This window comes from Homarus americanus, unplaced genomic scaffold (genome assembly GCF_018991925.1).
Source record: "Homarus americanus isolate GMGI-L3 unplaced genomic scaffold, GMGI_Hamer_2.0 scaffold30124, whole genome shotgun sequence".
Lineage (NCBI taxonomy): Eukaryota > Metazoa > Arthropoda > Malacostraca > Decapoda > Nephropidae > Homarus > Homarus americanus.
The window spans coordinates 193,977-206,164 of NW_024738030.1; the positions used below are offsets into that span (position 1 = coordinate 193,977).

The 12,188-nt window shown below is 37.3% G+C and overlaps 1 protein-coding gene across 1 annotated transcript; it reads right to left on the reverse strand.

Moving 5' to 3' along the window:
• Positions 1-5,924: 5,924 nt before the first annotated feature.
• LOC121873652 (C-type lectin domain family 4 member F-like) lies at positions 5,925-11,261 on the reverse strand. The gene is made up of 3 exons (XM_042377301.1): positions 11,172-11,261; positions 7,855-7,966; positions 5,925-6,166 (listed from the first exon to the last, which is right to left on the reverse strand). Exons 1-3 carry the CDS (start codon positions 11,259-11,261, stop codon positions 5,925-5,927), a joined length of 444 nt encoding a protein of 147 aa, XP_042233235.1.
• Positions 11,262-12,188: the final 927 nt, after the last annotated feature.

The window sequence follows — 12,188 nt, forward strand, 5'->3', positions numbered from 1 at the left end:
GGACTGTGAGAGTGACATGCTTAGTCGTAAGGTTTGAATTGGATTATTTTTTTTAACTGGGTCTGTCAGCTCTATGAATACTGCTGCTACTGATTGACTCGACTTACTGAGAGAACTTATAACCTGGTGCGGTGTGCTGGAAATATTTTGGTCATGTGTGGTATGATCAAAACCTAATGTAACCTAACCTAATATAACCTTACCTTTTATTCCGAGGGGTAATCTCAGCACGCCTCAAGCCTTCGATGATGTTTTGATTGACCTGCATACACCCAGAACATTTTCAGCACAATGTAATCTGAGCACACCACACCGGCCCGGCCTGTGCTGACGTATGTTATCACTACTTATTGGTTCCCTTGTTTAGTGTAATCAAGAAGGCAGAGCAGTGGGTGTGTCAGAGGCTGTTGATGAATGTCTTAGCACAGTCTTTTCAACTTCTACATATTTACTTAACTCATTCACAATTTTTACAATTTTATCCTAATTATTAACAATTATCATCTCTATTTTATGCAACATGGTGACACTAAACAGGAAGGAATATTTTAAGAGAATTTGGAATCCAAAATTATAAAGCCTTAGGGTTAGTTCCAGTGAGTACTTTATGTTATTTCAGTGTTGGAGAAAGTTGTCATGGTATTTCAACAAGTTTCAGCCTTGAAGCAACATTTTGTACTGTTGGGGTGTTTTTATGACTGCTTAAACTTTCCAGTGTTGAGGTTCATCCGTACTTGGCATGCTTAGTTGTTTAAGGGTATACGGTATCTGGGTAATTTTTATATTAATATTTTAACTCGAGCAACGTGGGAAGTTGAGACAGAATTGTGTACTGTATTAAAAGCTTTGAAAACAATTTATTAATCTCCCACTCACAGTAGGGAGGTTTCACTTGTAGAGACAATTTATATAATGATAAATTTTTTTTAATGATACTTAGTTTCTCACTGATTATTTGTAAAGATGTTTTTTAGAACAACTGTATTAGTATGTACTGTATTATGTTTTACCTGTATACAGTAGCTACAGGTATTGATAAAGTTCAGAATTAGCTTTTAATGTACATTTTAGTCTGATTTATTTTGACAGATGTTATACCTGTATAAGTTAACAAAGTGGTGTTTCTGTCGGTAACGTTGCTCCAGAGGGTGAAACAAAGGTGGCATCTCATCGCTGGTACACACGAGATTTACCAAATGTAATACAGTACTGTGTGTCGGGGCGGATGGTAAGAAGCAACCTGGGGATGTCCAGGGACTACACCGGGCAACTGTAGTATTGATTGACCTATGAGAGATACATGACACATTAAATATGACAAATGTAAAGGAGAAATTAAACTTCTGCTGTAGAAGATGAAATAGAAGAGAACTATCTGGTGGTCTCAGATTCACTCCCGTGGATGGTTAGGTTGTATCTTCATGTTCAAGTATTTTATGGTACAGTAACATGTCAAGGCTGTATTAAAAACATATTTTGCTGTTGTAAAAGTTAGTAATGACAACATAATTAGTTGCTGTAGGGTTTCATATTATATTTACTGTACTTGTTTGTGTTGAGAGATTCATTGGTTCAGTTAAACAGTCCTCGTAGTACACGGGCTTATGAATGTGACTCAAATATTTCCCCGACTAGCTCCCTGATGCCACACCCAAAAATACCATATGGATGCTCTGAAGTCTTCCCTTATCAAGCCCGACCGGCTAATAAGCTGACAAGTGGCCAAGACGATAAAGTGAAGAGCAAATGACCAACTGTAACCCAATATGATTCATTACTACTATTTGTGCATACTGCTATTTATCCAATATGTTGAAGAAGACAATGTTTCAGTGTAATAATCAAACAAAAATGGTCATCTTTTGTTTTCATGAATTTGTTTGTAAATATTTAAGGTATCCAGAAAAACAATTTTAGTTAACAAGGTTTTAACTAGATACTTTAGGTAATTAACAATACTGTACCTGCATTTACTATCATGATCTGTTTATGTACAAGTTGCAAGTTGAATTTACAGTACTGCCTTATTTTCTAACTTATGCTTTATATTGTTCTATTCCTGTGGGACACGTTATGATCTTAAGTATACAGAGGAATTCATTACAGGTCTTTTTGTAGTGTTATGCTAAATAAGTTAGGCCATTGAGCATGTCTGACATTGATAATTTTACCGGTACAATATTGAACAAGGTGCTGTCTACAGTACTCTGCTGATATTTCAAATTACTGTAATCATAAAACAAAACTGTCTCGGAGTGTTCAATACAGTGTTTCCATCAATGTCTGACGGGTGACTCACCAGCTGATGCAGACTCGAGTACAAACAGATTATAATTTATAGTGCTGTTGCACTTGGGTGGACCACTTCACCCGACCACTCCACAAAGCCCCGATAAGCTGCCTGGTGTAATATGGTAATTAATGGAGTCATTAACGTAAATCCTGTAAATGAGTTTGATATTAAAAACGACTAAAACAAGGATGTGTAGCCAGATTTACTATACAGTATGACTGATCTCTTTACAATGTAAAATGTAACATTAAACTTATATACAGTACAGGGAGATGTGGTCATGGTGCTTTTCATTCATATGTCTTTTGAGAAATTTCTGGCAAAAAAGTAACATTTATACAGAAGCTCTACATACATAGGTGATGAACCCTGTTGATTTTGGTCATGGTAGTATAGTACATATATGTTCCAATAGGCCTCTACATTGTCTGCACATCTTATCAAGTTCCTGAAAACTAAGATATCCTTTAATAAGTGTAGTGGAATAAATTTGACTACTGTAGTTTCAACGATGTTTGTTAGTTAATTTTTTTTTTTTCATTCTTAGTTTGAGAGACCAGGTCTTACTGGTGAGTTTGTGTAGAGGTTTGTCTTGATTAATTGTACAGTACACAATGTGTAGGTAATTGATACTTGAGTTTATTACTGGTGAATTTCAGTAAAATTCATACTGTAAGCTGTCTCTATTATAAATTGTTATCTAGTATGTCAAAGTATTGTACTGTATCGTATTCTCTGCCCATAGATGAGCTACTGTACATTATATGGCTATCAATAGTTATAAAGATCAAACTGTGAGTGGTTCAGAAATCATTAATAGTGGTAAAGTGATCATACAGGGTTTATTATAACAGATCATTACGTGTCCTTACTGAGTAACTTTGTGTCCTTGACCTAAAATGACCTAACCTTTGTTTTGTTTTTGTCTCTTCGTAACACACAGCAGCCCTCAAATATACTTTTGCAAGTGACCGTGAGATGCAAAACCTGAATTCCATTCTGAAGATGTGACAAACTATTTATTTCCAAATGTATTTTCACATAATTTACCTTATAGAGATCTGAGGAGTAGAATAGTATGCCTCTGTCAATCCTGTTTTTAGTGAATTCTTTTAATCAGTCGACCACTGTTCCAGGCATACTACAGCAAGATGCACCCAAACACCCTCGAGAACTTCTGTTGTTAACTTTTCGCCGAAGTAATTTTCATAAACAAATAAATAAATAGTACTCAGCATGTCCATTAATGTTGCTAGACGTGTTTTTGTTCCCATTTTATGACAATAAATCTGTGATTCCAATTTTTTTTCATTGGTCCAAACTTTTCCCCTGCTGTACACCACCTCCATTCTACCTCAGTGTGCCAGCTGAATCACATGCCAGAGGTGTTTGTTTCATTTATTGTTTGTTTACTTGCTTGTCTAGGTAACATCTCAGGCATTTTTTGAGGTAAGCTGAAATTTGAACAAAGTAGCTTTAGCAAAAATGTTTTATCTTAGGTTTTGACTCATTGTACAGTGCACCACTAACTCCAGTCCTTTCCCAGGGGCCATGCAAAGTGTCGGGTGTGAATGTTGAACCTTCTACTGCTTACAGTACTGTATTATCTTTCACGTCTCCGTTTTAGTGTTGGGTGAACCGAGAGGACATAGGAATTTCTAGGGGCGGTGGAGCCCCCAGGGGCCTTTTAAAGGTACATTAATTCGTTATTTACTATGGCAAACAAATTTAAAGGTTTTCAATAATATGTATACAGTCAACCCTCACTTTACGTGGTCCCACATTCCGCGTTTCCACGGTGCCCTGCCGGAACCCAGGATGCTCACATTCCGCGGTGCGTGTACCCCTTTACGCGGAGAGCGGTTGGCGAGCCGCGCCATTTTTGGATCCAAACCTCCCGTCATCTCTCCCGCCCTCCGCCATGTTGTGTAAGCGGCGCGAGCATGGTGCGCACAAGGTCGCCCAGTCCTCAAAACATTACCAGTTCTTCACCCGTCACCCACCACAGCCGGCCCAAGTCAGTGATAGTGATAATTATAGTGAGGATGTGGACTTATATGGACTTTGAGGGGTTTGACAAAAAGAGGCAAGCCTCTCGGTGGATGGTGACAAGTGATATACAGGTGAGGGCCATCTGCCCTCTGCCCTCGGAACCAACCGCCCATCCCCCGTGTGCCCAGCCATCTTTTCTACTAATGTAAGTGTTAAAAAATCTAATATTATTGATATTTCTCTTAATTATTAATTGTGTGTGCATACCATCATAAAGTTAAGATAATATTTTTACTACAACATAGTTGTGTGTCGTCAAAAAGTGGAGTTTGGGGGCCGGCCCGGTCTCTATTTCAATTAATCCCATATGTTATGTTGTTCACTTTACGCGTTTCTCGCTTTCCGCGGTACCCTGTGGGTTATATTAACCGCGTAAAGTGAGACCCAACTGTATAGTATTGGGAAATTAAAAGATTATAATTGCCACTGGCTACCAGACTGACTATTTTATCTAACCAGCTATGATCTGGATGATTATTAGGCCTTGTGATGAACATTGGCAAAGACCTCGACCCCCCCCCCCTTTCCCCCCAATTCATATTTTTCTCTTCGGATTTGCGCTATTCACTTAGATCAACTTGGATATTCCAAAAAAAAGTCGGAATTCCAACAAATTTGAAAAATCACACTCATGATCCACCTATATGACTGATGATAAATATGTGGAATAACCAACTTAAATAAAGTCACTTAATTATAAGAACAATTCATCTTTGACAATATTCATTGCAGAATTAGTAGGTATAACTTGTAATATTTGATTAGCTGAATGCTAACATGATGTGTGATAGGTACACAAACAATTGGAGTGGACTATTTACTGGAATTTGTTCCTAAAAGTTTAACTATTTACTTAATATACAATATAGCATTAATTTATGGTAAGATTGCTGTCAAAATAACAATATTTTGAAGTTGAACTGAATTTATATAAAATTCCAGATTTATTTGTAAAATTCCCTGGCTTTTCCAATCCCAAATAAAATTCCTTGCCTTTTCTAGATTTTCCAGACCAGTAGACACCCTGTTTATGTGTAACTTGGATATTACATGCATACTGTGGCACCATTAATCAAAACAACCTGACTGGCCGTAATTACTATATACCTAATCACCCTGGATCTTTTTTCTTTTTTTTATCATCTAACATAGGGTTGATCATAGCAATACCATGCACTAAACAAATTGTCAATTCGTGTCCATTTTACTATAATATTGATTGAACTTACAGTATGGTAGCTGGAAATGAAGGCTCAGGAGACTTGTTTACACATGATGACTGGTACATGTAAAGTTTGTCCATTGAGCTTCCAATATGTGGTACAGAGATCCCTTGGTGCAGCATTTGGCTCATATGACAGTACTTTTTTATACAACCAGCAGGTCCTTGCATATGTAGTGTGATGCATATATTTTTCTTTTACAAAATATAACATAGGTACAAATATTTAATACAGGGTATTTGTTATGCATTATTATTATGTGAGTTAAGATTTAATATACAGTACTGGTAATGTCGATGAAAATACACTTGAGTTTCTTTCTTCCCAGTATTACAGTGAAGATAATGGTGCCGAGATTAGTTGACCTGTTCACATATAGCAGGAAAAGAACCTTCACAATCATAGTTATAAAAATAGAAGAAGTTGGTATGGCTCATGTAGACACAGTTCAAGTCTGTGCCAGAAGTAGGCTGCTGCTCGTCATTATAGTAGCCCCAGAATGGAGTTCCTCTTTTCACTTTACTCCCATCAAGCCAACGATAGTCATCCTCAACCTCCGAGTCCGAGGCGCCAATCCAGTAGTGATGGTGGTCCAGACCTGAGAAGGCATCAGAGGCACCAAGAAAATCAGTTCTTTATAAGAAAAAAAAGAGGATAAAGGGACAGACTGTAGAAAAGATGGATGGGGTTGTTGAGATCTAGAGTTCCGGAACTTCAGAGGACAATGGCAAAAACTAAGGACTTCACACAATGATCATTCTCTACTAGCACTAATGCAAGTTTACCAGATGTATTTAATGTTTCTTATAATCTTTCAATGTCTTCCAGTAGGTCATATACAGTAATTGGGAAGTGAGAGGGCAATACTGTAATAGAATATCACAGTCATAACTAAAATACATATGATCAAATCTTCCCATTTTCCATGATGAAAATTTCTCTTATTCGTTGCTGAAATCCTCCCGTTTTTTATGATCTAATCTTCCCATTTTCTATGATGTAATCCTCCCATTTTGTTTATGACAACTTTCTGTGTTCTATGACAAAATTTCCCCGTTTTCTATGCTGAAATCTTCCCGTTTTTCATGATAGTCTCTGGTGTCCAAAACACTCAAATTTGACTGTGAAGTGGTTCTTATATATCTGTCAACATGAATTTGAGTATTGGTATGTACAAACTGGACAATTATGTGATTAAGAAGATTTGTAACCAGGTGAAAGGGTTGGGTCATCTTACCATTTGATCTGAATACGGACACCTTCTGTCCCTAGGGATTTGATCTCCTTTACTGTATACATTAGCCTTGTCAATATTTACTCCTTGATCTTTACCCACCCCTAAAGATGTGAATTACACGAAAGTGCTTAGTAATGGCATGGTAATTTTGTGATTAAGAAGATTAGTAAGGGTTGGGTCACTCCCCTTTAACTTGAATATTGTGGACACCTGTTGTCCCTTAGGGACTAGATCTCACTCTCATCTACTGTCTATATTAGCCTTGTCAAGTATTACTCACCCCTGAAGATGTGAATTACACGAGTCCATATAGCACTCGTACTTCCACATACAAACATGCCTCATTAGTTGGGAATCGAACCTTGGACCTCTCTGTGAACAGGAATTGCTACCACCGCACCGCAAGGACAACAAAAGCAATCCTATGCTTTGTTATATTCAACACAAAGCCTGTTCATCGTGCTTGTTAGGCACCGTGAACCTCCACTGGGGATTGCCCGTGCCAACTGTGTGGTTGGAGTAGCATTTTACCGAATCCAGTTAGGAAACACCAGGTTACATATAATTTTCTCATCAGTCCTTATAGCACGTGATCCCTGTTCACACGCAGAGAACCAGGGTTCGATTCCCGACTAGTGAGGGATTGGCTAAAAGTATAACTCAAAGAAACTAAAAAACACTATAAACTGTTGATGAACCAAGGTTTTCAATAATTTATACATCATTTTCTCTCATCTTTCTTGTTCAATCTTCTTACGTATGTCCAAACGCGCAATTGAAGTGCAGTAACAACATTACAACAAAGTGCTGTCGTACAAGGATGTTTTGCTCATGAGGAATCTAGATTTTTAGGGCAAATTTAGATTTGAGTAAACTTTGGGATCAGAATAAGCCGAGGATACTGACATGATTAAGTAGATGACCAGGTTCTTTTGTGATTTTGTTCATTTCTCTGTTTATCCGCATCAAAGTCGTGTTTCACCATTATGATGATGTCATCTCCTGCAGTTGATCATATTCTTAATAAAGTTTCTTATTATATGACTCACCATTCTCTATGATGTACTGAATTAGGTAATACATGAAGTTGTCGGTGTCAACCTTGGCTAGTTGACCTCCAGCCTCGTGACACAAGTTGTTCATTTCGTCCCACGTCCCACACTACATGTGGTAGCACATGTTAAATACCACATACTACATTTGGTAGCACATGTTAAATACCACACACTAGATGTGGTAGCACATGTTAAATACCACACACTAAGTGGTAGCACATGTTAAATACCACACACTAGATGTGGTAGCATATGTTAAATACCACACACTACATGTGGCAGCACATGTTAAATACCATACACTACATGTGGTAGCACATGTTAAATACCACACACAACATGTTAAAGGCAAGCTCTGGTGTGTGTGTGTGTGTGTGTGTCAAGACCAGGCTGCTGCAGATTTAATAGTTCATTGCACACTAATGCCAGTTGCATAAGTCCTTGATCAGTCTGCCAGGCACTAAATGACGATACAGTATGCTTAATAAAGTCCAGAACCTTGACGTTTGTGCACCAAATTATCCTCGTGAGCAGATATATAAATGGTACATTGTATACATTCTGCGTTGCTTATGTCTTGTTAATCCACATGCAGTACTTAGAAAATATGAAGGAAAAGAATACATTACAGGACACTATTGAGATAAGTACAGTAGGATTGATTAGTACAGTACATTACATGAAAGCCCAGGTAAGCTGAACCAAAATACGAAAAGTGTACCACATCCAGGTAAGAATTTAATTGATTTTATCACTGATGTACAGTTGCCTGCACTTATACCTACGTGGTACAGTGGCTGCATTCTGGGTTGTAGGTTTAGATTACATTGTTTTTCAAGTTGGGATGCTAATGTATTATTGCTTGAGGCTGTACTGCATATGTTTATTTTACAACAATATAAATGGGATGGATATACACTATACAGTATCTCACTTTATTGACAACACAAACCAAATAGAATATGTATTTCTCCCTTTTTTCTTCTCTGGTTTTAATTTAACTTTTCCACCCAGCTTTATTGCAGTTGTCAACTATCACAAAGTTTAAAGATTATAGTGTGTGTGTGTGTGTGTGTGATTCTTATCAGAACATTCAAACATGTAATGTATTTCGGCCTTATCCACCCTGAATTATATATATTTTCAAGACTGAAAGCTGAAACTTAGTCTTTTTATTACTGTTTTCTATTTGTTGTGGACATCATGAAGAATAAGTCTACCTGCCCATTGCTTTGATGTTTTCTTAACTTATATTTATCTACTTAAGTCCCTTATTTTTGTTATTTCATGTGCTGTACAACATGGTATTGCCTCTTCTTTTATTTGAGGAACATCATTGTTCGTGAATAATTAAAAATGTATTAGCAGACAATCATGTATATTTCTGCAATGGCTGCTAAGAATAAATATGTATATAGCTTATGACAGGAGTCTACGCGAAAGACATGCTCGTTCTCTAGACAATAACTCGTTTTCTATGATGACCTTAAATATTCATGACAAAATTAAGTCAAGAGATGGCGCAGCTGTCAGGGGCTGAACGTTAATTGAATGTAGTACAAGTTTCTCTATATATTCCTTCCTTGGTATAACACACAAATGTGACGTCACCAACAAGCCATTTGCCTGAGTGAGCCGTGAGGGAAGGACCTGAAGTGACTGGCTGTTGTGTGGTGATTCAATTTTTAGTATTTTTATGTCAAGTTATTCAAACACAAGCTTATGTCGCTACTGTCCTCTGTTGTGAGTAAATTGTTGGTATTTTTATTTTCATAATTAAGTTACACGTGATGTTAGAGAGTTGGTTTACCACCGCCATGGTAGTTTGTCAACCCAAGTAGTTACTGAGAGTTTTATTTCGTCATCAAGTGGAAATTTAGGTGAAGATACTTTATGGAAAGGTAATTGTGAAGATAAACTCCGCCATTTTATTTATTATGTTACCTTGGTATTAGTGTAGTTTATATTGGTGTTTGTTGTAAGAAATAATTCGTTGCCGTCGACGATTTGGTGAATTGACAAAAATTAAAAGGGTTAAAATTCGTTTTTATCCCAATAGGCATTTCAGATTTTGGTTATTATAAGGACTAACCTGTCAGGGCTGCATAGCGCCGATGCGGCCGTATCATCGCATGTTCAGAAAATGCCTCAAATTTCACCATATCATAGTGGCCTGTGTAGGATCCCGCCATTGTTCTTCATATTCTTGTATAGGGCAGTTTTGAAACCCAGTTCTGTTCTCTCGATTCCACGGTTTGAGCTGGTAGACTGTTCCATAAGTCTACCAGCCTCTGTGTGAAGAAATATTTCCCTATATTTGTCCTGCACGATAACTTGGTGAACTTATTAGTAATGTCCCCTCGTGTTGGTGATGCAGAACATCATAAGAAATGGCCCAGGTTAACATTTTCCTTCCCATTCATGACTTTTAATGTCCCTATGAGATATACCATTTTGTGCGGTCCGACTAATTACCCAAATGTAGCCAAATGTAGCCGCAATGAAGTCAAATGATGGTCGTACAAGCGTAATTCGGGCTGTGAATCACTTCTCGATTATTATTTGGTGTCATAAAGTCACAAAAAATTGGTAAACTTAATTTAATCTGAGTTGTGTTGTGTTAGGTTAGGTTAGGTTAGGTTAGGTTAGATTAGATTAGATTAGGTTAGGTTAGGTTAGGTTAGGTTAGGTACATGCACTTGATTTATTAACTCAGATTAAATTAAGTTTACCAATTTTTTTTTGACTTCGTGACACCAAATACTAGTCGAGGTTAGGTTAGGTTAGGTTAGGTACATGCACTCGATCTATTAACTCAGATTAAATTAAGTTTACCAATTTTTTGTGACTTTGTGACACCAAATACTAGTCGAGAAGTGATTGACAGTCCGATTTATTCATCTAGGACCATTATTTGACTTCATTGCGACTACATTTGGGTAATTCCTCGCTCCGTCGGTACATGCACGCGATCTATTAACTCAGATTAAAGTAAGTTTTCCATTTTTGTGTGACTTTCTGACACCAAATACTAGTCGAGAAGTGATTGGCAGTCCGATTTATTCATCTAGGACCATTATTTGACTTCATTCCGGCTATATTTGGCTACATTTGGGTAATTAGTCGGACCCCATTTTGTGTCTTGTTCGAAGAGTTGTTAGTCCTTAGGCGCTCAGTCTACGTGGATAATTGAGATGATGTAGTTCAGGAATCATTTTAGTCACTCTGTGTTGCACCATTTATATGAATGTTAAGTCTTTCAGGGGGTAGAGTTTCTGTGCCTAAATACAGTAATTCAAATGGGGACCTACGTGATACTTATAAGGTTGAAGGAGCCTCTTCTTGGCTTTATATTTGAAGGTCCGACTTATAATTCTTAAATCTTGGTTAGCTTTTTTCATTGCTGCCCCCACTTGTTGTGCTGCCTTCAGTGGTTGGTTTATCACAATGCCTAGATCTGTTCCTTGTCAACAGTGTCCATGAAAGTGTTGTGATTAGGGTTGTTGTACCCTACATGCAGAGTCTTACATTATATAATGATATAAAGCCTATGCCAGTCATGCAACCATTTGCACAGCTCCAGCAGATCTTTTTGCATGATTGTGACATCATCTTGACTTGGTGCCTTCCCAAATATCTTTGGGTTGTCCACAATCTTGACAATATGGTAATATACTGTCATCTATGTCATTAATGTAGGTCACAAATAGGGTGGGTCCAAGGACAGAACATTTTTCTCAATTGAATTTTCCCTATTTAATACCACCCTTTGAGCCAACTGCACAGTCATTTCAATATATTGCCTGTGATTCCTTGTGTCTGGATCTTAGAGGCTAGTCGTGCATGTGGGACATGTCAAACATCTTAGAAAAATCCGTATACAACCCATCCACTGGTAGACCTTGGTCCACCTACCCTGTTACCTTTAGAAGGAAAGTGAGTAGTGTATAATGCACACCTACAGTGGTTTATTCTCGTACTGTATTGTGGTTGTAAGAGCCTTCCGGGCGTTTAAAGGTTAATCAGACTCTTCACGTTAAACTCGAACATTATAATTCGGTCAAACCTGTTGAATACAATTCATTTTAGTATTTCAAATAAATCATACATAAATTTTTAATCCAATATATATTTACATAACAATCATAGCTATGTAATTAGTCTCATCTTAACACTTACAATGAGTACTTAATTTGCCATATTTCTATGTTGTCACAATGATAACGATTCAATGGACACAGTCTACCTATATAAACAATAAGTACAATTTAAACTTACGTGTTGAAAGTCTCAAGAGAAACAGGTTAGGTGTTGGCTCTATGATGGTG